General features: G+C 40.0%; 4 protein-coding genes across 14 annotated transcripts in view; 1 reads left to right on the top strand and 3 right to left on the bottom strand.

Annotated features, from left to right (window-relative positions):
• Nucleotides 1–848, bottom strand: part of frmd3 (FERM domain containing 3) — a 58,576-nt gene extending 57,728 nt beyond the window's left edge. Inside the window, exon 1 of one of the 2 annotated variants that reach the window (XM_056375571.1) lies at nucleotides 435–848. In XM_056375571.1, the coding sequence (XP_056231546.1) occupies nucleotides 435–539 (105 nt within the window). In that variant the 5' untranslated portion in view covers nucleotides 540–848. The remainder of the gene's footprint in view (nucleotides 1–434) is intronic. The other variant, XM_056375572.1, reaches the window with a different exon arrangement.
• A 70-nt stretch (nucleotides 849–918) lies between these two features.
• On the top strand, nucleotides 919–7,846 carry LOC130169127 (probable gluconokinase). Of its 6 annotated transcripts, none has more exons than XM_056375579.1 (6): nucleotides 919–1,044; nucleotides 2,189–2,271; nucleotides 2,970–3,000; nucleotides 3,082–3,168; nucleotides 4,789–4,832; nucleotides 5,410–7,846. In XM_056375579.1, exons 2-6 carry the CDS (start codon nucleotides 2,234–2,236, stop codon nucleotides 5,780–5,782), a joined length of 573 nt encoding a protein of 190 aa, XP_056231554.1. In that variant the 5' UTR covers nucleotides 919–1,044; nucleotides 2,189–2,233; the 3' UTR covers nucleotides 5,783–7,846. The 6 variants fall into 6 exon arrangements, with proteins under 6 accessions (XP_056231554.1, XP_056231551.1, XP_056231550.1 ...); XM_056375577.1 differs by lacking the exon at nucleotides 919–1,044 and adding an exon at nucleotides 1,185–1,519; XM_056375578.1 differs by lacking the exon at nucleotides 919–1,044 and adding an exon at nucleotides 1,185–1,660.
• Nucleotides 6,953–16,785, bottom strand: LOC130169126 (ubiquilin-1-like). Its single transcript, XM_056375573.1, has 11 exons — nucleotides 16,448–16,785; nucleotides 16,085–16,227; nucleotides 15,365–15,492; nucleotides 14,871–15,133; nucleotides 14,473–14,586; nucleotides 14,196–14,364; nucleotides 13,906–14,027; nucleotides 12,636–12,719; nucleotides 12,313–12,428; nucleotides 12,010–12,178; nucleotides 6,953–11,275 (listed from the first exon to the last, which is right to left on the bottom strand). Exons 1-11 carry the CDS (start codon nucleotides 16,577–16,579, stop codon nucleotides 11,132–11,134), a joined length of 1,584 nt encoding a protein of 527 aa, XP_056231548.1. The 5' UTR covers nucleotides 16,580–16,785; the 3' UTR covers nucleotides 6,953–11,131.
• A 981-nt stretch (nucleotides 16,786–17,766) lies between these two features.
• On the bottom strand, nucleotides 17,767–24,384 carry gkap1 (G kinase anchoring protein 1). 5 transcript variants are annotated; one of them, XM_056375266.1, is made up of 13 exons: nucleotides 24,276–24,384; nucleotides 23,545–23,810; nucleotides 22,318–22,476; nucleotides 21,857–21,934; nucleotides 20,776–20,914; nucleotides 20,570–20,598; nucleotides 20,267–20,428; nucleotides 19,973–20,059; nucleotides 18,995–19,058; nucleotides 18,729–18,799; nucleotides 18,565–18,642; nucleotides 18,352–18,401; nucleotides 17,767–18,043 (listed from the first exon to the last, which is right to left on the bottom strand). In XM_056375266.1, the coding sequence occupies exons 2-13, from the start codon at nucleotides 23,791–23,793 to the stop codon at nucleotides 17,974–17,976; spliced, it is 1,236 nt and encodes a 411-aa protein (XP_056231241.1). In that variant the 5' UTR covers nucleotides 23,794–23,810; nucleotides 24,276–24,384; the 3' UTR covers nucleotides 17,767–17,973. The 5 variants fall into 5 exon arrangements, with proteins under 5 accessions (XP_056231241.1, XP_056231243.1, XP_056231242.1 ...); XM_056375268.1 differs by having other exon boundaries at nucleotides 20,776–20,911; nucleotides 24,276–24,383; XM_056375267.1 differs by having other exon boundaries at nucleotides 24,222–24,296.
• Between the last annotated feature and the right edge of the window lie 236 nt (nucleotides 24,385–24,620).

Here is a 24,620-nt window from a genome sequence, read left to right as displayed (position 1 = left end):
GGTCCTTCCTGTCCTTGTCATCAGTTCTATTATCACCACCACACCCATGGAGCTCCATCATTTCTACTGCTATGAAATCAAACTTCATCTCAACTTCCCTCCATGCGGGCCACATCTTGCATGGACCCAACACAAATGCAGGGAGCACAACTGAATATGCCTTTTTTTCCTCCCCTCTCCGCCACATATCTCATACTGGCAGTATGGAGCAAAGCATGCAACCTCTCCAGTAAATCACAGCAGCGTGGAAACTAGAAAATCAATACGCTCAAAATGGTCTATGTCCAGCAAAAATGACGATGCAGTGCTGTTACAGCCTTCAATCTACAATGGTTTTAATTGACCGATATGATGAAATTCATCTGCTGCGTCCACGTGATTTTTGCAGTAATCACAGAGCACAATACATGAGGTGGATGAGGTTTGTCGTCTACCTGGATGCTGCAGGAGATCTCAGAGTCGTCCAGTAACCGGATCGTACAGAGGACCTCCTGGTCCAAGGAGCGGATGCTGGGGCTGCGAAACCGGAGCATTTTCATCCTTCTGTCGGTTCTGTTTCAGCTCCTCATGTCAGCGGATCCTCAAGCAGAGCAGACGCACACGTACCTACAGGCTACATACACGGAGGACTCACGCACACACACGTTCACATGTATGTGCCTTTCAGTCGGGTCTTGTCACCCCTTGCGACGCCCTTGGAAATGAATGGGTGGATGAAGAGATGGTGGATGGATAAGAGAATGGATGGATGCAACAGAGCGGGAGGGAGGAGAGCTTGCATCCGTCTCCTGCCTGCCCACTGATGGATCTACAGGAGGGAGGATGGCTTTTTCCCTTCTCCCTCTCCCTCTCCCTCTCCCTCTTTCTCTCTCTCTCTCTCTCTCTCTCACTCTCTCTCTCTCTCTCTCGCTCTCCCACTCTTTTTTTCCTCTCTTCCCATTTTTTAATCTCTCTTTCCAAATTTCAGCATGGACCTTCACATTGCAGTTATGGTCCCATTTGTGTCAGATTGCCAGATGGTGATTGTTAATCACCTGCACAGTGGTATTTGAAATATATCATTTGACAATAACTTAATGTTTTCATCCATCATAAAAAATCACATTTACTCACTGATTTTATGCGCCATACTCTTCCGAGTTTAAATGATGAAACAAGCTATGAGTTCTGTCTGCAGGCATGATTTTTATAGATTATTGACTGAATAATTATGTAAGCTATAACAGTCATATGGGTGGAACTGAGCAACTTATATTCATCTTTATTGCCTTTAAGTTGTGCATCTACGTGTGAATTAGTGTAAATGTCTGTTACCTATTAAATTTTGAGAAACATATCACATTATGCCTTGAACGTCATTGTTTTCATCAGTAATGACGTCCAAAGCAATTTGGCTGCTACGTAAAGACCGCGGCCCCTTTAATTGGGAACGTAGCTGACGTGCTTCGTGCGTCATCGCGTACTTTAGCAAAACAACCCGCGGTCAAGGTCCATGAAGCACTTGATGTAGGAAAGAGATGTAAGTCACTGATTCAGCGAGCATTTCTCAGACTTACAGATCTTTTTTCAGCAAGACGAGGGTTTTGTTTTGCTAAAACCAGACTGTATAAGTTCTTATTGTTTTAGTCAGCGGCTGTCATGAGATGAAACATGATTAGTGGTAAGCTGGCTGCACCTGAGCAGGGTTTCCTTATGCTATTAGTTAACTGCACGAGTTAAGATCCCAGTAGTTACGGCAACACAACCAATTCACAATAACAGTAGGTCGCATCCACTGGTGAAACGTAACTGTGTTTACTCTGTACTTTACTACTCTACAGTTTAGAGGGAAATATTGCACTTTCTTTTTCATCATTACATTTATTTGAGAGTTTTCAGTGATGGAATAAGTTCATTTTAGCTACTGAAGTAAAAGTACAAAAGCACTGGTATCAAAATGTACTTGAAGTATCAAAAGCAAAAGTAGTTATTGTGCAGAGTACATTTTTCTGATTATACTTACATACTTTTATATTTCCAATGCAGGACTTTTTCTGAGAGTGGAGTATTTTGAGTGTGGTATTACTACTATTGGTAACATCACATGAGCACTGATGTTATTTCTACACATTTCTACGGTTGAGAGGATAACACGTGTAAGATTTCTTGCCAACAGTTAAAAATTGATTTTTCTTCTTCTTTAATCCAGTTCCGGATAGGATCTGCCTTTGGGTGTCTGAAGATCCACAGAAAGATGATCTACATTGTAATGGGAGTCTCGGGCTGTGGAAAGTATGTATACTGTCTTACATGCATATCAGTTTATTTAGGACATAAGAAGCACATTGAGAAGAGCATAACCAACATTTTTAAGTTATTGAGTCACATGAAGAAAAAGAAACATTTACGATTGTGATCAGGAAGTGGTGTTTATCAAATATTGATGTCTCATTACATAAGTGGTTACAGTACACAGGTATCTGTTACAAGTTCACTTAAGCAGATGCAGCACAGACCTGTAAGGGACGTAACTTAACACCAAAGTAGTATAGTGAGGCTGCAAGTAACAATTAGTTTCATTATTTAAAAAGCAGCGCATTTCTTTCTTGCTAAATCGCTTAATTATTTAGTCTATAAAACGTTGGTGATGAGGACTCAAATTGCTTGTTTTGGTTGATCAAACATCCAAAACCCAAAGATATTCAATTTACTATTACATAAGACATAAAAGTAGAAAATCAACACAGGTGAGAAGGTGGCACTAGGTAACGTTTGGGATTTTTGGTTGAAAATTCACTTCAACAATTCATTGTGTTGTAAAATAGCTGCTCCATTCACTATTATTTTAGCTTTAAACTGTAGCATATCTATGCCAGTAGTGTTGGCTTAAAGCTGTAGAGGTGTCAGATTAAAGTATTTTTTTTAACTTTAAAAAAAAAAAAAAAAGTATTTCACTGCATCACTTCTGTCTTGTTACTTTTCTCATACAGAAGCAGCTTTGGGGCTTTTCTTTCAGAAAAGGTAACTTTCTACTCACATATACCTCTCCAATCATGCTTGTGCCCACACATTACCTCATCCTCACCTGTTTCCATTCATCAGCTGGGCTGGCCTCTGTATGAAGGGGATGACTTCCACCCACAGGAGAACGTTGAGAAGATGGCTCGGGGCGAACCGCTCACAGACAAGGTCAGCCTATGCGTGTGTGTCCCTGGAGTGCTGCACTCTTTCTCTTCAGTCATGAGTAAATCATAGCTGCAGACATAAGACACAGTGAAAACAGCAGGGAGGAAACTGAATCCTAAAATTCAGTTGAGTCATTTATTTTTATTTGTTAAATATTTATCTTTTCCTCGTTCATGCTGACTTTCAAAATAAAGGGAGACCTCCAAACAATTGACTGGCTGTCTCCCAAAAGATGAGTATACATGCTTGCAGGCAGAGCAGCGGCAGCCAACATTTGGCAGCCGTTTGCTGGTAGCGGTGTATGGTGGCTGATGATAACCTCCCACTCAGAAATCTGTGCTGTGTGGCGGGGGGAGTTACCCTGGGACCTGCTCTGTCCAACGCTTTGGCATATTTTAAAAATACTCAACAGTTGGCAGTTTGAGAATAAATAATGAAGTGAACTAGAAATGTAAATTCAGGATTACTGTCAGGCTGTGGGAAAAATGTGTCTTTCATGCCAGTATCAGAGTTGGCAGGTTGACGTTGGCATAACCAAACAGGACATGAGTGTGCTCAGAAGCAGGGATATAAGAGAATGTGATTCCTCTCATTTGAGTTCAGCTCTTCATGTTAAAGACATTGCTGTATGAAAAAAAAATGACTCCAGTTCATTTGTTACCAAATTGTGACTGATTCTGTTTCTGATCTCAGTGTAATCAAAGATGTGTTTGTGCTGCCATGTCTGTCTGTCATGATCTCTGTTTGATTACCTGATTGGTTCTTTAAAAGTCTCTTTGAGTTAAGTCCAGAAAACAGAAAATATTGGCAACTTGGAATAATTTGCTTCACTATAAATACTTCTTCAAAGCGTCTGCTCCATTATGCTCACTGCAACTATGCATGTAGTTATCATAAAACTATTTATACCTGAATGTAGTATTTTCTCAGGTGCATAGGTTTGAGACTAACCTTCAGTCTGATAACGCAGTCTGGCTTCCCCATTGTGGGCTCGGCTCGCCCTGTGATGCTCTGCAGTGTCCGGCTTGCCTCTCTGACGGCCACTGATATGCTGAAACCAGGAGTGTATGTGATTGGATTCACCCACCCACTTGTATTAAAGGGGAAAGCCAGAATCACTTTTCATGCTAGTCACCCCAAAAGTGAGACAGTGCCTTCTCTTGCTTTCCAGGAGCAAGAAAAGTTTTCCCTAACATTTATTTTCCTTTCGTAACTTCACTTTGTAAGAGAGTCTACGCTGCATTATTTCTCAAGCAAAAATCACAAAGATTTAGAACAGTTCTATTTTTTTTAATCATTTTTGGGGAATTTATTTCTGTTCCTTAATTGGACAGTAGAGAGACGACAGGAAATGAGAGGAAAGAGAGAGATGGGGACTGACATGCAACTAAGGTTGTCAGCCGGATGCAAACCGGTGCAGTTTGCAATCGGCGCTTTAACCCCCTAGGGTGCCCCTGAATATTTATTTAAAAGGTAAAGACCTGTATCTTTAGAAAACAATAAATCTAAAAAGAAAAAGTAACACACCAGCATTCCAAGGTGCTGGTCCATCATCTAAAGCCTGCTACAATCTTAAAACATGCTGTTTACAACAAAAATAAATCCTGTCATTATGTTGTTCAGGACAGATTGCCTTGGCTTCTCAAACTACATGAAGTCATTCAGAGGTAAGAGTAATACATGTGCACACACACACATAGATTATTACACACACACACTTGCCTGGAAAACACAAGATAGTTTTTAGTGACAGAAAAGGAGAAGATGATGGGTTTAGAGAGTGAGAGGGAGCTGAAGAGCAGAGAGCAGCGAGGTAAAGATATGCAGGCGTGAAATTGTCAAAAAAGATCAAAAATATCAAGGATGGTTTTGAAAATTGAGATGAAAACCAGAGAGCGAGGGAAGGGAGTTAGGGAGAGGAAAGACAGACTGAGTAAGTGAGAGAGTCGAGAAGAGGTGAAGTGAAAAGTGTGCCATCTCTTTCTTAAGACGTCTGCAGTGACATCAAAGACTTCTTTTGCTTAACTCTTCCACTCAGTCACACTTATTTTTCTCTATCTGCTCATCCTTGCACCCCTCCTTTTCTTTCCACCTACTTCTTCTCCCAAGCTGTTAATGACCAGAGTTCACTTTACGTTTGTTTAGTTTGTTTCCCTACTGCTTTTTTTGTTATGCATACAACATTTCAGTGTTCATTCCTGCCCTCAATAACTGTCTGTATATGTGTTTGTTGTTCCACCCCAGGGAAAGGTGTTCAGGCTCTGATGCTGTTGTGGTGTGCTCCGCCCTGAAGTGCCACTACAGACAGATCCTGCTTTATGGCTCCAAAGCCCTCACTTTCTCTTCCAGTCCAGACCAAGAAATCCTGCCTCCCATTACTGCTGATGTCTTTTTTCTCTTTCTACATGGCGACTATGATCTCATTCACCAGAGGATGAAGTCCCGAAGGGGACATTACATGAAAGCAGACCTGCTGCGTTCCCAGTTTGATGTTTTAGAGCCTCCGTTGGAAGGGGAGAATGTGTTGTCACTGGACATCAGGAGGAGCATTACTGATATGGCCATGGAGGTCGAAAAGCACATTATTGGCCTAAAGTCCTCACCAGTGATGCCATAACCACCACAGCAGACCAAAAGAGAGTACATCATCATCATAACATTTTTCATCTGTTTTTAGGGATGGCAATGTCGGTCTTCTCAGTAGGTTCACCACAGACTGAAATCTCAACACCTACTGGACAGATATTCATGGTGCCCATAGGAGGAAGCCTCTGACTTTTCCTCTAGCGCCCCCGGCAGGTCTAAGATTTCACTTTTTTGTTGAAATATTCCAACACCAACATCTACTTGATGGATTGGCACAAAAGTTTGTGCAGACAGTTATGGTTCCCTGATGATGAATTTTCATGACTGTGGTGATCCCTGATTTTCTTCTAGTGCCACCATAAGGTTAACATTTTTGGCTTTTATTAAAGTACACTAGAAAACAAAACTGATTACCCCTCAATATCACTAACATGTTAAATGATTCAAAATTGTACCATCTTACAATAATTGTATTATTTTTCATTTGAAGTGAAGGGTATTGATCTTGCCTAATTAAAAAAGCTTAGCTACAAGCCAAAACAACCTCAATGCAACAAAAGTGATGACACCTGTAATTGTGGTATGGACATTGACTCACTACAGCATGGATTGTAATAACTGGTAATCCCCTGACCTTTCTTCTAGTGCCATCACCAGGTCAAAAGTTTAATTTGTCAAATACTTCATGTTTGTGGCCAAATACATGCAAAGTAATGACATTTCCATCATCCTCAGCTATACTTCAAATGTTAGCACGCTAACACCCTAAACTAAGATGAAGAACATGATAGGGAGATTGCAGGGCCTTTGATAGCATGCAAACATTCACATTTAGCTCTAAACAATACTGTTTCTAAGTAGAGCTTCTCAGAGCAGCTAGTGGACTTTTCATCTTGTTATGATCCAACAATCATGTCCATTCCATATCTCAGCGAAGGTGAAAGGGAAATCACTGTCACCATGGAGGTGCAAAATCACAGAGCAGCTTGCGGAGCAGTGGGAATTTTGGTTTGATCTACTCATTAGCACTTCAGTAGAGAATGAAGTACATAATCTGTGTGATCCTGGGGTGCATCTGTGATTCTGAAAACAACTCATTAGCTAAAAACTTTGCAAACACGGCCTTAAGTGCCGTTCCAGGATATGCAGCAGAGTGTTGGGACCAAAAGGGTCGTTTTGTTTTTATGTTTTTTTGTATATAATATAATTTGCCACAAAGAAAAAAGGTCCACCTGTGCAGCTGAAGAGAGAAAGAGGGTATTAGCTCTTATGAAGAGGTTTGTGGAAGTATTGTAAAAGTTTGCACTATGAAGATTCAGTGTTTTCACAGTAATTTTGTTGTCTAATATCGTCTTATATCTTTGACGGCATTATAATGGACAAATACCAAGGGAACATTTTTAATCCAAAAGAACAAAAGGCAAACACGTTTTAAAAGAAAATGAACCTGACCATGCACATATAAACACATATAAAGGTCTTTACTGATAAGATGAGCTTGTATGAATTTTGTTACAGTTTGTAACAGACGGGCAACATTTACAGAGGAAAATTGGCTTTTGGCTGCAACTAATAGTAATTTTCAGTAATGATTAATTTGCCTGTTTTTTTTCTTGGTTTACTGATGAACCTTTTGGTCTATAAAATATCAGCAAATGGTGAAAAACTGATCTTTAATAGTTGAACTAAATGCATTGCAATGCAAACTGTGAGTGTACATTCTTTTTTTTGATTTGTCTGTCAAACTTTCTGAAGCCAACCCAAAGATATTCAGTTTAATCACAAATAAAATCTTCTCAATCCAGAAGCGGAAATTTATCTCTGGAAATGTTATCTCGGTTTTGCTTGAAAAACTGTATCAATTTCAAATAAGCTGACGATTAATTTTTATGTTGTGTAACAGATTTATCGACTTATCACTTCAGATATACAGAAAGTTAATTTATATGTTTGTATAACTTTGTCTCGGGTCGGTTTAGAGGAAAGCTAACTGGTGAAAAGGAGAATCCACAGCCTGTGGAAGCACATATGTCTCTGCCACCAACTGTATTGACTCACCACTTCTGCTTCACCTAACACGGATTTTAACACTGGGTTTAAATGACTTTGTGTGATCTTTTCCATTTTACCTTCAACATTACAGGTTTCTCACCTGTTCTTAAATAGCCTTGTAAAACATTTTGTAGCTTTGCTGAAGTTCCTGACAACTCTGCATCAGTGAATGGGTTGGTTTAGAAGCAAGAAATTGCTTTTATGATATCATTCAATCTGTCAAACTAACTTTCATGCTCTGACACCAAATGCACCAACCAATCTTACAGCACAATCTTCACACTGAGCACGATAAAGTCAAACGATTAAGGGGGTTTGGATTGAACACAATCACTGCTACACATCACTGTGAGGCAGGTTTCTTCTGACAATAGAGTCATAACATATAAAAGGTCAGATCAGGTCAAGGCTTTGTGAGCCCTGTTTCCTGATCTGTAAGCATCTTCAGAAAACACACGCATGTGTCCATGAACTGGATGTTCACACACACACACACACACACACACACACACACACACACACACACACACACACACACACACACACACACACACACACACACACACACACACACACACACACACACACACACACATCTCCACTCAGCACTGTAGAGCTGTTTTTGTGGTGTGACTCATCTTCAAACCTCAACCCGAATATTTTAGGAGCTTCTAATCCAGAAAAACCCCCTTGGCTACTCTCATATCTCACACATCCAGACGAACCGGCGCACACACACTGCAACACACACACACTAGTGGAGATTAAAACCCCCTCAGTCTGGCAGCAACAGACATACGCACACAGGTTGTCAAGTGGATCACATACACACGTATCTGATGTCGTAGTGCTTGTTTGTCTGTAATCCACTAGCTCTCTGAGAGAGAGGACACTAAAGCAGCAATAGAAAACAGACAGAAACCCTCACACAACTGTCCACACATCCGTATCTTATCAGTCACATTAGTAGCTGAAAATCACCTCTAAATATGACTTTGTGATTGTGAGGTATTAGTTTCAATAAGTACATTACATAACAGTTTTGCCAGTTGGTATGTCAGATCATCAGTGCTCAACAACACTGCTGATGTCAACATGTAGATACAGATTTCAATCTCATACTTTGCACTGAAGGTAAACGAGAATAATAACAAATTATCCTAGAAAAAGGCAACGTCAAAAATGTTTTGTTGCTGCATAATTCCAGCTGTACAAACCAAAATAGCTGACATAACTGAAAAAAAGTTAGGTGTAACTGCCCCCTGGTGTTTATAGTGGAAAAGTTCAAGCTTAGATATTATTAGCAGAGGGAGTAGCGTGGTAACTTATGTATATGAAAAATAATAAGATTTTTAGTTATTGTATTATAAATGAGTATGCCAGTTTGTGTTTGACTTATGTCTTTATTGAAACTGTCAGGTTATGCTCTGTGACCTCTACACCAACTCTGGGTACATCATTGTGTTTACAGCTTCGCAAATGGGAGGAGTTGCTCCTATTCTATTTGATATAAGTGTAACCTGAACATCTTCTGGATGTCGGTCTACTAGCTGAACAAAACGGGTAATATGAAGCTGGGTTCTAGGAAGTTGTGATAGATATTTTTCCTATTTACTGACATTTTATAGCCTAAATGATTAATATATTACTTGTAGAAGAAAAACATCGACAGATTAATTAATGATGGATATAATCATTTGCAGAAGTCCTAAAAAACTGCTGTTGAATTAATTGTATTGATAACCCTAATGTAGAACATCTGTATTACAACCACTGCATATTTACATGATTGAAAGACGACAGAATTGTTTTGACAGACTAAAAAAGACACTGAAAGAAAAAGTAAATAACAGAGTGGCATTCAACACCTTTTACTTATTACATCAGCATCCACAGGTCAGCAAGATGAGTGACAGTATGTTGCTCAGTTGTTGTTTAGTTACATCCAGAGGGATACAAAATGCACCTGCTCCATATGACACACTCCTGTAGCATGGTGCATTTCAGCTAAATTGAAGAAAAGCTAAAGGAAAGAACATCAAATCCCAGGCATTACCAGTCAGTGCAGTGGAAAATAGTTAGGCACAAAGGTTTTCAAAGAAGTGGCTCACGTATGCAAAGTAAAATATTCATTATTATCATCATAAATTCTGTTGTCATTATTTTTTTAAGTTCTGGACATTTTTTTCATGTCTGTGAGAATGTTGTTGAGAAGATTAGTCCTGCAAATCTGAGTTTCTGTGCCTGTGTCTCCTCAAGATAAACAATGACATTCAAACACTTCTTGCTTTTGCACAAAGTCCACCTCTGCATTTTTAAACACATCTTTTGGAGCTGAGTCTACTTTTGGAGACAAACTTTAGAATAATCTGGTGTGCTTGCCGTCTGCACAGCCTGTGGTGGACAAGATACAAGAGCAGCAAGGGAGATCAGGAAAACAGCACTCAACAGAAGATGCTCCTGGTTCAATCTGAGAGTGTGAATCTGCCGTGAGCTTCCAGGACATCTGACTGTCTCTGGGTGTTAAAAGCTTTCATTGGACTCAGTTGTCCAGGTGGTAGAGTGAAAAGAGGCCTGAGGTTCATAGTGCGTCTGCACAGAGATTAATAATACATGACCTACCTCTGAATATTTATGCAATTGCTACAAGTATAAGGTATGTGAGGTGGATTTAAGTACCTGTACTGACCTGCACCAGTGCATGTCACTGATACAGTGACAATGATTGTAGTCTTTTGTTTCTACCTTAATATTAACTCAAAGCGTTCACTCTGGAAGGACAAAATGGAAGGTGTTTATGTTTTCTCAGTTTTCACTTCATAAAAACCCAAATAAATTCATGTGTATTATGTATTATGTTTTTATGTATGTATTAAATGTATTTATACAGCCCAAAGCCACATATTTGCCTCAAGGGGCTTTAAGATCTGGTCACCATATGGCATCCACTATCCTTAGAGCTTCAATTCAGATAAGGAAAAACAAGTGTACAGCACAGTATAGTGAAGGTGACTGTGATGCCAAGACTGAATATCTTTTACTACAGCGCCACTACTACTACTGCAGACAGAGGTTAGTATGTGAAGTTAAGGAATGAATATAAGTATGTCTTTGAAAGTGCAGCAATATAAATATGGCTTGCATGTCTTTACTGTTTGATTTTTGTAAAGCACTTTGTAATTGTTGATAATGATAAGTGTCTGCAAATGTTAGTACCTGTGCATTCACTTATGTATGTTTATGTGCACAGAATCTGTGTGTGTGTGTGTGTGTGTGTGTGTGTGTGTGTGTGCGTGCTTGTGTGCGTGTGTGTGTGTGTGTGTGTGTGTCAGAGACCAAGCAGATGTTGTATAGCAGTGTTGAGGTCTCCTCCTGTGCTGATGAGGGCCTGAAGGTTTGCCTGTCTGTCTCTGAAGCCCATTGAGCTCAGGTGCTCCAGCTCCTCCTGGAACTCAGCCTCCTCATGATGGACCTGACATGACAGACAGGAAAGTTATTTGAAGTCCTACCTATTACATTACCATGATTGCAAAGAATTAGCAAAGATGTTTTGTGTCTGGGAGTGAAAATATGGCATACAATGTGACAAAACTTCACATGTGTCTTTCCTAATCATTCTGGAGATCATGTGGCCTATTTATTTTAACAGCATATCTTTCATGTCTTATTTGAACACACTGCATGTTGGGACCATAGGTAACAACACTGACTTCTTTTCCAGTTACGTGACAAACTTAAAATAACTCAACATTGGACTTTGGAAGAAAAGTGTAGCTGCACTGGCCTCTGTGGGTTGAAATGCATCCTGAACCTTTGACCACACCAAACATCACAGCTGGACGTCACCTGATGTGGTGAGGTTTGTGGAGCAAGGACGTCATCACCAGTCAGTGCAAGGAGGACTATGAGTTTGGATGTAGCTACTCTCTACATGAGGTACTGTTTGTGTAAATACTTAAAAAAAAAAAAAAAAAAAAAGTGGTTTCTACAGTGAGCACTGAACCATTGTAAGTTCAATATTAGGGAAATGTTGTTGTCTCATAAACTTTCCTTTTGTGATAATGATAAGAAAGCCCAGCATTGTAAAGAGACGTTTCCATTGGGCTTTTCACGTTAAAATGCTATTTAGTGGCGATATTTCAAATTCAAAAGCAGTTCAAATTTACAGAAGCTGACAACAAGGTTATATAGGAAAGACTGAGGTACCACATTATTGGTGTTAGCCAGTGCCTGTAGCATCTGTTGCACAAACTGCTGCTGCTGCTCTGTCACCGTGGCAACCTGAGGACCATTTCCTGATTGGCTGTTCGGTGCAGAGTCAGACACAAACTCAGGGGCAATATTAACATTGGCCCCAGTGTTTCCAAGTCCAGTCCTGCAAGAAGATATGATATAGCTTTACTCATGAAAAGTTTTACAGTATGTTCAAAACACAAATCTTTTACCCAGAAACCAGACCACCAGGACAAAATCTCTTTAGGTTGAGCTGTACTGTTTGTTCTTACTCACGCAGGTATGAGGACGGGAGCCTCTGCAGCCAGAGTCTGTAGGCCGTGCTGGATCTGTAGCACAGCCTCCATGGCTCTGGGGTTCAACATGGCTGTGAGCAGCTCCGGATTCTGCATCTACACATAATTCATAATCAATAATTAAAATATTAATGATAAACACTGTGAACAATGAAGTCTGCGCACTATAGATATCAGGAAGGAGTGTTGTTCAAGTAAAAAGTCAAAGATGAATGCATTAAATACAGGACATCTTTATCATGATATGTGTTTCAGTTGCAAAATGGCAGTAGTGGAGAGTAATAGTGAGGAGAATAAACAAACCTGTTGCAGGAAGAGAGGGAGCTGCTGTCTCATCTGCTGCTGCAGCTGAGGATTCCCTGAGAACAAAGGGTGGCTCAGCAGTATCTGAAAGCAGAGCAGAATGGACTATAAGACCTGTCTGAGTGAGTAGAGATTATGGGGATATGTTAACAAGAAGTACACTGGGGGATTGTAGCCTCGTTCCAGACCTCTGATTGGCAGCCCACATGATTTTGCAGCCATTCAGATGCTCATTGCAATAGCAAAAACTAAAAAAACAAGACCAGGTCAAAGCCGAGTATATGGCTGAACTATGTTGTAGGCTATTTGCATTCTGCCGGTTTCAGCCCTATGTCTGTTTCTCCTAGTCTCTGTGCTCACATAAACAGTATTTTAATGCAGCCGAATTCCCAATAAAGCTGTTCTCATTTACATGTTTTTCTGTTTCAAGTATGAAATAGTGACTGAAATGTGCCACATTAAGACTTCATGTTAACCAGCAGTCACATCCCAGCTGCCGCTCTGTTCTGCTAAAATCCTGATTTTTTTATAACTGTGACATTGTCTGACAGAATCACCAAACACAGTGCTGTGATTTTGGCTATATTTAATTGTAAAATGATGACTCAGACAGAACATTAGGAGGTTTTCACATATAGTCCTTTTTAAACAAACCAAACTCAGTCCTGTTAAAGTGAGCCAACAGAAAGGAGAGTTAGTTCTTTTTACGGTTTTGCATTGTGAGTTAATTTGAAAGAGAACTAGCCTATATTCCTCGGACAAAACTACTCCTCGTCCACCAGTCTTGCTGACGTTACCAGCGGTCATGGTTCCATGTACACTATATGCTTTTTTTTCAAGCTTCCCAGTGCAATAGCATGTGATTTTCCTATGGCAGGGCTAAACTAAAGAGGCAAAAGGAGAGACGAACATGGAACACTTTGGGCTCACAATGCTCAGGTTAAGTGAACTTCAACGCAGATTTGAAGCAAACCGAACTGAGATCATTTGATTCAAATGTGCTTTGTTGGCAACACTGTAGGCTGTAAACGCCCCTCTAATAGAAACTGTTCGCACCAATTCTTTTTAAAAGAGCAACAGGGAAACTGCAACTCAGTCACATGGCATTCGGCTGACCAACGGTGGAATTATGGTCACTCAGTCAGTCACTCACAGACATTCATGATAATATGGCTCGTCCCGCTTTTGCCGTCCATCCAATAACTACTGGCTCAGCACTGGTGAAAATGAGTGATCTGCCACCTGTCATGTGTTTTCTGTCATGCGTCACCTGTGCAGCCAAGTCAGGGTTCTGGCTGAGGCAGTTCAGAAGGCTGCTGACGTACGGCCCAGACAGCAGGTTCTCCATCAGACCTGGACTGGCTGTGATCTCCTCCAGCAGTGACTGCATGCCTGAGGCAGGGGGGAGGAGACCGCAGATACAAAATGAAAAAAAAGCAGGTTGAAATGTATAATTATAGTTAAGCTGATTAAAACTGATGATGGGCAGAGAGTACCAACATCTTTAAATTAACTTGAAATACATCAAAGGACAAAAAAATAAACTGAGAAATCTCTTGCCTGCAGTATTAGTACTCTGAGAGTTTGGATCAGCTGTGGGCGAGGCAGTCAGTTCTCTGAGAGGATCTGTGGAGTGACTGAAGGATGGAGGTGTCTGGTCTCTTTCTCTTATTGGTGTCTGTCGAATCCCAGATGATGCAGTCACCGCTGGGGGTACTCCTGTCTGGGTCTAAAAGAGAGAGCATTAACAAACAGTGGGTTAAAATACACAAGATTACTTTGACCTCACATAGAAAGGGAAACATTAGCTGCAAAGACTATGTTCCTGTGTTTTCACCTCAGTCTTCTGAGGTCCATCCGAGTTATCACTGATGGTTTCATTGTCTAATGCTCTGTCTTCATTACGCATCACTTCCTCTATCAGGTCAGGATTCCTGACGAGTTCCAGCACCTGGAAACAGAAGCAAGAGCAAAAGATATTGAACATATGGGTGGGAGAAATTAGTAAAGGAGGGATCAACTATGTTCAAGTCAGTAAAATGAAAAATGACCTTTCTTTTTCCTTTTAACAGATTCATGTCACACACATATCACAAATCCTAAAGCATATTTAGAAAAGCACTTAATTTTTCTTTTAATAAAAACTCAATTTACTTCATGGAAACTTGCATATTCATAGCAGTGCATTTTTGCATGTACACGTTATAATGCCAACTTATCCCAAACTACACCCACCTGTGTGATGATGTCTGTGTTGTTTATCATGTCTCCCACCTCTGGGTTTGTTTCTAGGAGCTGCTGAACTTGGGGATTGGACAGAATGAGCTGTCTGGTTATTTGGGGGCTGGAGGTGGAGAGGGTGCTCTGCACGAGGGGGCTGCACAGAACAGAGTGCATCATCTCTGGGTCAGCCAACAGCTGCTTCTCCATCTGGCGTTGGAGTGCAGGGAAGAATCCAGGCCCACTGTTTGTTAGGCCAAGACTGTCCAGTCCTTGCACTATGGGAACAACATCAGATCAAAAATGCAGGAGTATGTAACTGCACTGGTGTATGATCTTATCATCCCACAGCAGCAGTATAATCCCACATAGAGAGGACAGGAAAAATGTAGACTCTAAACTGTAAACTACTCTAAAACCGAAACACATATCAAGTGCAAGTGTGAAATGTGGTGAAAGGTAGAAAATAACTGTAGGTGTGGGGAGTTCCTGTGTTTTGCAGTTCTTACCCAGGCAGAGGGGAGAGGTGGGAGATGGTGTGAGGATATCATGATCAGAGTCGAGAACATCCGTGAGCCCTGATTGGACCGTCTCTGAAGCTGGATCACTGGTGGGTGCAGCAGAGGAACGCTGGGGCCTGAGAGGGATGAACTTAAGATGAATCTAGAGTTCCAGATGTGTTGTAAAAAAAAAACTGCATATGGTTTTTTTTTTTTAGAATAGAACTGATAGAGCTATTAGGACAGTGAGCTCATCTATGTCTGACTTATGACATTTGTATACACAATTCTGATATCCCATACTGACACTAGAGTGCTAAGATACGAAGTATTTAAGACAAAATTTGCTTTGTCACTGTATGTAACAGTAGTGCCTGATTTCATTTCAGTGACATGACTAATTAAAAGGATGCCCCTGTGAGTGATAGTTTAGAGCAAATGTGGTTATTTAGCAAACACTGACCAAAATGGGGCACAGACACATGCGACTGACTGCATATTTTACAAAGGCAGACTATCCCTTCAAACTCACAGCCCTCTGAATTTTTCAGCAGTTAGCCTACTATTTTTGTAGTTGGAGCAGATGCACACTATCGCAAATAAACATGTATTTGTGAAGCTTAAATGAGTCTGATGACGACGAGAACATATGTGTGTGTGTGTGTGTGTGTGTGTGTGTGTGTGTGTGTGTGTGTGTGTGTGTGTGTGTGTGTGTGTGTGTGTGTTTACCTTCGGATCATGCAGAGGCTGACTGACTCATTCTGCCCTTTAAGGTGACTCAGGATCTCTGACTCTCTGAGGACCCGGCCGGACTGGATCAGCACCAGCTGCTCTGCTGAGGCTCCCAGGCGATCTGACAGACCCCATTTTAGCTGTACCCACCAGACACACACGATAAACACACAACGGCGCTTTGCCAGCCAAACATAACACAGCGATGGCTCTAGTCTAATACCATAATTTGGCAGGTTTTAATAATAATGCTCAGTTTGTGGTATGGAAACGATTACTGAAATCACTGCGCATCAATAATCAAATCGAACCATTTTACGAACAAAGCTTCCAGACCCTGTGGCTGTCTGGTCTCCTGACCTGTCTGACGGTGCAGTCTCCTCGGACGGTGAAGTCTTTGCTCTCCGTGAGACTTTTAACCGCAACGTGGATCATTTCAGTCCTCTGACATTCACTGGCTGATCTCGGTTCATCTTTCATCGCGCCTGACATCTCAGTGCTGCCCGGGCTCACGATGGAGATAAGCGGACCCGGAGCGGAGGTGCGTGTCTGTCCCGATGACTCTGCAAAAAGTTGTGTGGATGTGTTCCAGCTCTGACCCGACTGCGCAGCAGGGTGTAGCCTACATACAAATCTGATTCTTTCTATTATGTGACGGGAATTTTCTGCTTTTATACCTCTCTTAATTTACGGTTCTTTACCCAGAGGCTACTGCGAGAAGATAATTATTTCATGATTATAATTATGTAACCGGATTCAATTTAAAGAAATAGTAGACCACTAAATTAATCAGCAGTTTTAAGACTACGGTTCATTTCACTGTCTTAAAAATCACCATCAAGATCAAAGCAGACATATTTTAAGCATTAAAAAAAAAAATAGCAAAATTATTGTCAAACTTTCACCGGAGTTGCACAATGGGTCTAAAAGTGAAATATCCTCTGCATTTCAGTTCATTTCAAAGCACTTGTTACATTACGAAGCACAAACTGTGGGAGTCAGGGCCGAGCTTTGACATGAGATACTTTAAAATTATCAATAGGAAGAAATGTGTATTTATATTACAAAAAAACACGTTTCCTATCACAAGATAATGATGATTGGGGTTAAATTAAATGAGTTTAAATCTAATTATAAAACATCTTTTTTATGTAAGTGCTTGTCCTGACTTTACTTCGAGTTTTTATTTCTTCGAATTGCCAAATTTTCTACCTTTTTATGCCATATTTATCTTACGTTGATAGAATTGGTTTTATTACCATCTAAGGCATTTTAATGCTTTTAGAATTTATTTCACTTTGCTGCCTTGTGTGCAGTACTTTGTAAATTAGGTTTTGAAAAGTGCTCCATTAATAAAAGATTATTGCTATTATCATTACTTTTGCTATACAGTTACATTTTGCATTTCAGGCAAAGATGTTTTGTAAAATTTTGACGTTCAAGACAATATACAAAAAAATTAAAGAATTTTGTTCACTGAAAAAGTACTTTATTTACTTAACAGTGAGAAAACAAACAAACAAAAACAAAAATTTCACATCTGTCATTTTGGCATTAAAACCCACAGAAAGATCAGGCACACAACCGTCAGCAGTACTAAAGATGCAGTGGCACGCTTGTGCCTGCAGAGGGCAGCACTGTGTGCCAAGCCATCATTTCAACACAAACTTGAAAGTCAATCAACTTAAGAAGTTTCTTTAATTCTTGTCGTGTTCAGCTGTGTAATACATGGAGTGTATACTGTGTGTGTATGTGTGTGTGTAATTAAGGGAGGCATGCATTTATGCTGACATGGAGTCCAAGCTAAAAAAAAAACCTTAAGGAAAGAAAACCCTGATTACGATCAGTAATGCTTTTCTTCATTTGTTCATTCATTATTTCTTTTTCTATATAGGTCTTTTCCTTTGGAAACCTTCATAGATCCGTCTCCGAGCCTTTCTTCCCTTTTTTATTTCCCTGCCAAACATAAGCGAAAGTGAGAAAGTACACAATTATTGTATTTACTTCACTGAAGCCTGTGTGTGTGTTTTTATTGACCTAATTCAAAGTCAATGAAAATAGAAAGAGAAAACACATTAAAAGAAAAATAGCTCTCTGAGTCTATGCCACAGAAATGAATTAATTTAAAATGAAATGAAAAAAACTTAAAACAAAGTTTTACTGACAATGAAAATGCTCCTGTGGCATTATTAAAAAAAAAAGTACAAATTCTCTGAAGTGACCTGAGACTAACCTTACATCTACTCTGACTGTCTATTACTTACACTGTAACCTTTCTCACTTCAACTGACCTACTGGCTTCTGTTTCTGCGGTCTACAGAGAGGGAAAGAAGGAACATGCAAGCATCTTGTCTATCTAAACCACAAGTCTGATATATAGATATATAATATAGATTCTTATTCTTGCCTGTTATGGTGACATTTCCACACGTCACTCAGAGGTAACAAGAAAATGAGAAAGTGAGGATTATTCTCACCTGATGTTTCGGCTGTTCTGACTGCAGACCTTTGACTTTAGATCTTTCTTGTTCAAGGGCGGCATGTAGTAATGTTACCTAAAAAAAAAAAAATGCACATAGATGTACAAATATCTGACACACCCACATTCCTCACTTATAATCATTATCTCACTATAACACACCTGTGATGACAGTTCTTCTTTTATATGTAGTAGCTCTTCTACCTGTAGAAGGATTTCTGCTTTATCTTTCACTGAAGGAGACAGATTAGAAACATCAGACAGATAACATTAATTATTCATTTGGGTTGGAAAGGAAAGGAAAGGAAGGAAAGGAAAGGAAAGGAAAGGAAAGGAAAGGAAAGGAAAGGAAAGGGAAGGGAAGGAAAGGAAAGGAAAGGAGAGCAAAGGGGGGCTACATAGTGTAATTTGGGTGATGTTCAACTCACTCTCTCCCTGTTGGAGCATTTTCAGCAGCTGGGAATTTCTTGCTTTCACCTCTTTGTATTTCACCTATCGAGTTAAGAAGAAAGAAGAAAAAACCTTTTGACACAACAGAAAGGCAAGGAGACTTGGGTTGTGCCACGGGTGTGGTTTAAAAAGTTAGACATGTTGATACATTTTTTTCATTCTGGAAACCGGTCAGTACTGGACTCCATTGTGACCAACAGGAATTCAAGCTGCCCACAGCCTCTCTCGTTATTTGAGAGACATGAAACTAGAAACTTTTATGCCACATTTCAAATACCCGGGGAAATAATGTTTGCTACTCAACAGACAGTTGATAGGAAATTTCCAATAAGCTGTTCATAGTCAGTCTCTCAAAAATCCAGCTTTTCTGTCCTTGGTGAATTCTTTCTTGCCATTTTACAAACTCCCACAGTTCCATGTGCTGATTTCTTTTTCCCTTGAAGACTGCACTGATTGTTCCGATGTACTGTACTCTTCCTTCAGCTGTGCAGCTAAAATTAGCTCAAGTAAATCATCAATCACCTGAATTTTAATTTTTCTTCAGCAGTGTCACTTTAAAACAAATATCAAACCCTTTGTGTATCAATTAAAAAGGCCTGTGGCTTACTGTAGCAAATGCATACATCAAATACAAAAAGAAAATAGATATGATCTGATATGTTTTATTCAAAAATATGAGCATCGGTTAGGGGAGAGTCGTATGTACTCTGAACTGTAAATTCCTGTTCGTCTACATGGATATGTCTCTGCACTGTTCTGACAGCCTGTTTAAAATATTTCAAGAGAGGAGTGGTAAAATACAAAGAAACCGCAGTAAGCTTGTTAGATAGAGAGCTGCAGGGGAGAGCCGCATACTGCAGTTAACATAAGACTACCTATTCCGAAACAAAAGGGGTGAAATTATAATTTTCCAGAGAAATTATAGAATGACTGAGTAACTGCTTATAACTGCTGACCTCCCACTGTGAGATTGTCTTCTTTAGCTTATCGATTTCCTGGTCTTTCTTCTCCAGTTCGTACTTCAGTTGCTCTGCCCGAGGGTCCTTACAGGAATAACAGGGAGAAAAGAGCAAGTGAGGACAAATTTAAACTTCCCACTAACTCAGCTAAGTAAGGAGAAACAAACTTCACTTGATTAATGTGAAATTGTGCGCACAGACAGCTCTAAGGAGAGACCATTGTTCATGTTCATGCACAGACAGCTAGATGAGTATTTTGTGGTACATGTGTGTTTGTGTCCGTCCACTCACTGGTTCATGTTCTGTGGACGTGTTGACTTCTTGCCCCTGGCTGTTAGCGTACTGCTCACGTCTCTTCTCCTGTTGGATAATCCGACTGACGTCATCTTCCAGTTTATTAAAAAAACGCTCCTCCTGCCCGATTCCTAGTGCCAGGTTAGCTGCTCTGGCGTCCTGGATGGGAATGTGGTCAGTATTTCAACAGTAGTGTGCCATATCCCTCATGTATTCAGGCCCAAATGAAACCTTGTACATATTCGGTATAGCTAAATAGAACTGTTGCCGTATATTTATACAGTGCATATTCTTGCTCACCTCTTTCTCTTGTTTCTTACTTGAATGTTCTGCAAGGAGATAAATACACTGATATAACAATTATTTACACAAAGTTTTCTGAAAAAATACATGTAGTATAGTTTTTACAGTGCTAAAGGGAGTACAGTTATAGGTTGTGTTGTGGGCTACAGCACACAAGATCCTAATTTAATGGCTTTTGAAACTGATGGATAAGTTTGTCTCACCTACACTGCCTTCAGCCTGGAAGTCCTGCAGTGAAACCGTCTTTTTGTCTTTTGCCTGCTGATTCTTCTTTTTGTCCTTCTTCCCTCCGCCCTCTTTTCCTCCTCGTGACTTTGGCGAGGTTGTGTTTGTGTTGATCTGCTGAATGAAAGCAGATTGATTAACTTAAGCTAAAGTTCTAACTAAAAGTTCCTAGTTTATAATCATTATTTAAATGAGGCTTAAAAAAATAAAACTGACTTCAACTTCCATTTCATACAAGAAATAATTTTGATAGTATATCATTTAATTTAAAATAGTGCTATCCCAGCGCTGGATTTCAAATGAAACCTGTCTGTGAGGTTAAAGTATTGACTTTCAGCATCAAGGGGATTGTATTCATATCCATGTTAGGTGAATAATATACAACCTTGTAATTTTTCCATTGGTGTTGTTGTATAAAAAGGATTATTTCCTCGTGATCATGAATTAAAGTCAGCATTTTAGCACCACAGTCATTGACCTATAAACTGTGCCGTGCAAAGACAGACAGACGCAGTTTGATATTGTTAACAACAAAATATTTGTTTTTAGTGCTGATGTTTTCCGTTTTCTTTAATTCCAATGCATCTGAAACAAAAGATCCAGAGAAGTTTGCAGAGGAGATGAAAAGGTTTCTTGGCATCACAAATTCAGTACCTGTTTTGAATGACCACTGGCACCTCTGTAACTGCTCAAAGTGCCAGCATGTGGGAGACAATACACTGCGGCGTCTGAATGTGACAGGTATGTCATAGGGCAACACAACTTGAGGAATAGTGAAAACAGTGGGAAGCGAGGCTGAGACTGTGTTGCATTGTCTTTTCTTACAAAATGTGTTTCTGCTAAATTTCAGATGATGAATTTACATGAGTGATGATTTAGCATATTCATACTGATCCCTTGCCATATCATAAATGCCAACACTGTCATGAATACTGCTCCAAATTAAGAGCTATATAAGACTGATACATTTCTCCAAACCTTTTAACTCGGACAACTGTACTTTCCCATTAAAATGCTTTTCAAAAGGGGTATATTAGTGTGTGTATGAAAGCAGTGTACCTGTTTGTGTTGTTCGTACTCCAGTTTACTTAGAATCAAGGCCTTCTCCAAGTCTGCCTCATATAGTTCAGTGGTTATCTAGAGGGAGAGCAGGTAAACAGATCTATGTGCAGAGAACAACAAGGGCTTGGGAAATATATATTGTAATGTCTGTCAGGTCAGACATGACCCGTTTGAAATGCAGTTATATCAGGGAAAGACAATATACTGAATTTCATGAATCTGCTCTTTTCTAATGCCTTTAATAAACAACATCCTCACTCTCTCCATCAAGTTTTCAGTAAAGAACAGAAGGAAAGAGGTGACATTTTAAGTAAATGTATGAAAAATCAATCAATCCGTGCATACATGGAAGCTGCCCGCACAACCACTCCTCTGCTGCTGATGTCTGAATAGCTCCACACAAAAGAGCTGGAAGTAAAGTTGCTAACATATTTGTGATGGGAGTGGTTCTCTCTTACCTGCTCATCCCTCTGCTTCCACTGCTGCCACCCCTCTGAAGGTATACTGTGGTCCCCTGACGCAGGAGTGAGAAGTTCACTGGCTATTCCTGACAGTGTCATACATGGAGGTGGGGCACAGGACTTCTGAGGAATCTTCTTGAAGGCCAGATTACGTAACTGATAGAAAGAGAGATAAAATTTAATCCAAACACTGATATGACCATTATTGCTCTATTATGAACTGTTACCATGGTTTGTTGTTTGCTTTAGAAGCTATCAGCATGTTTGTGCATGGAAAGTAGCAGCTTTGAGTCTTACCGGGCTTTCTTTTCGCTAACAAAAATTGAGTTGTCTTCTGTTAATTTATGTTTTTTCTCAAATCACCACTTACTCATAACTATACTACACTAGTAGTAGTAGCTACAACACTAGCTACTGTAGTTAGTAGTAGTGACAGTGTCTGCATGTCTCCTGAAAACCTGCAATCATATCCAAATGTTTTAAAATTAACATTACTAACGTTTGTAAATTAAATTCAAGCCTTATTTATACCTACTGGCGCTTTCTTGGGGAATTCGGTGAAATCAGTTTCAGGGAAACTGAATTAACTACTTTTAAGGCTGTTTAAGACCTGTAGATACCCTGTTGACATTTTTGCTTCAAAAAAGACACAACTATCAATTATCACAATAGTTGCAATAATTACTTTTCTGTCCATGAACTAATCTATTAAATGACTTATCAACTGCAAGCTCTACATTTGAGTGCAAAGTACACTGTATTACTTGTTAAGAAATGTGCTATGTAAGTAAAATTGCCTTTCTGAGGGGCCATTTGATCATCTCACTGAAAAAAGATGCATACATCCCTACACATTATTACCAAAGAAAATAGTTGCTTCTTTTTTGGCTGGTTTGTATGTAGGCTGTATTTTGGCTGTTGCTTTGGCTAAGTGAGTGATATTGAGACAACATTTTGTGATGTGTCTTATCAAGGAGTAAACATCTCAAATGAAAAACCGCTGGTTCCACTCTCAACTTGAATTAATGCCAACACCTGTGCTAAACAACTGAGATCAAAATAAAGCCTGCTGGAGTGTGCCTGACACCACCCTGTGTGAAACGGCAACAGAAGAGCTCAGTCATTGTGTATTCCTGTCACAAAACGGAGGTTATGAAATATGCATAGATGTGTGCTGTGTGAAGCACTGGTTCGTCATATGCTCCTGTCCTAACAGTCACTCACCTCATTAGCCTCACTCTGCTGCTGCTCCTTCTTCTTCTTTTTCTTATCTTTCTTCTTGTCGTTTCCCTGAGCCGCTTTCCCCCCGGCTGCTCCTGCCTTTCCTTGTCGGGGCTTCCCAGAGGAGTCCCGTCCGCTTTTAGTGGTGGTCTTCCCCGGTTCGGAGGTGTCGGAATCCGAATCCGAGTCTATCTGAAGCAAGGCGAAGCGGGAGGCGGTGGTGGGGACGGTGATCATTGCAGATGATGCCATTGCGAACAGGAAACTAACTGATAACAAAAGACAAGGAACAATTCAGTATGGGAAACTTGAAGCCGGTTATAAAGGAGTTAGCTTCTAGTGACAACCTGTTTTCAAATAAAAACATCACCATATCTGGACCAACAGCTTTATTTAAAGCAAAATATTTATTCGTTAGTATATCTTATCAAAAGAGACACAATGATGATAAATGTTAAGTGTTTTGAAGTGTATCATTGCTAACAGTCTAGTGACAGACGCAGCTAGCATTACATAGCAGCAAGTTAACCTAGCTAACTATAAAAGGCTTAGCCGGTTTTGTTAGCCTCAAACAAGTACAAAAGTAGCGATGCACGACGGTTAATAATATAAATGTAGGTTCACGTAGATATTTTGTTTTCAATGCACTGGTTGACTTGTCCGGAAAAGCTGGTACTCACAAGAAAAGTTGCTAAAGAACACTTTCACCTGTTCGTGAGGAAACTGTCGCTTACCGTTGGTTTGCTACCAGCGATTGTCTGAGTACAGCAGCCCGGTGGTGCCAAAAAGGATAAAGGCTGCGATACGGAATAGTGTTGCCAAATTTGACCGACATGGAGTTTCCCAGAGACTGTCTAGATTCGGCGGAAAACCGCGCATTCTGGCAACAGATATCGCCATTTCTCTTTTGAGTTCCTGCTTTAAATTATGTTCTTTTGTTTTACTCAGGTAAAAGCATTAGTAACTCAATGTATACATATTCCATTATAAGTAAAAATCCTTCATTCAAAATCTACATACACATTAGATAGAAAATTGCCCCTCTGGCTGATCTGTTATTATATATGACGTTGTTAAAG

The sequence above is a fragment of the Seriola aureovittata genome, chromosome 5, assembly GCF_021018895.1.
Source record: "Seriola aureovittata isolate HTS-2021-v1 ecotype China chromosome 5, ASM2101889v1, whole genome shotgun sequence".
Classification (NCBI taxonomy): domain Eukaryota; kingdom Metazoa; phylum Chordata; class Actinopteri; order Carangiformes; family Carangidae; genus Seriola; species Seriola aureovittata.
The sequence above is the reverse complement of the archived record's forward strand: the minus strand, read 5'-3'. Positions and strand labels throughout refer to the sequence as shown.

Bases quoted from the DNA above. Each gene is read 5' to 3' on its own strand.
- LOC130169127 (XM_056375576.1), top strand. From the start codon at position 2,234: ATGATCTACATTGTAATGGGAGTCTCGGGCTGTGGAAA. The intron at 2,272-2,969 runs GTATGTATACTG...TTTCTCATACAG, and splicing joins GGAGTCTCGGGCTGTGGAAA to AAGCAGCTTTGGGGCTTTTC. The intron at 3,169-4,788 runs GTCAGCCTATGC...TATGTTGTTCAG, and splicing joins GCGAACCGCTCACAGACAAG to GACAGATTGCCTTGGCTTCT.
- LOC130169126 (XM_056375573.1), bottom strand. From the start codon at position 16,579: ATGTCAGGCGCGATGAAAGATGAACCGAGATCAGCCAGTGAATGTCAG. The intron at 14,365-14,472 runs GTGAAAACACAG...TCTCTCTTTTAG, and splicing joins ATGGACCTCAGAAGACTGAG to ACCCAGACAGGAGTACCCCC. The intron at 12,429-12,635 runs GTTTGTTTATTC...AATTATGTGTAG, and splicing joins TCCCTCTCTTCCTGCAACAG to ATGCAGAATCCGGAGCTGCT.
- gkap1 (XM_056375266.1), bottom strand. From the start codon at position 23,793: ATGGCATCATCTGCAATGATCACCGTCCCCACCACCGCCTCCCGCTTC. The intron at 18,643-18,728 runs GTGTGTTATAGT...TTTTTTTTTTAG, and splicing joins AAGAAGAACTGTCATCACAG to GTAACATTACTACATGCCGC. The intron at 18,044-18,351 runs GTAAGTAATAGA...TATGTTTGGCAG, and splicing joins GAAGTGAGAAAGGTTACAGT to GGAAATAAAAAAGGGAAGAA.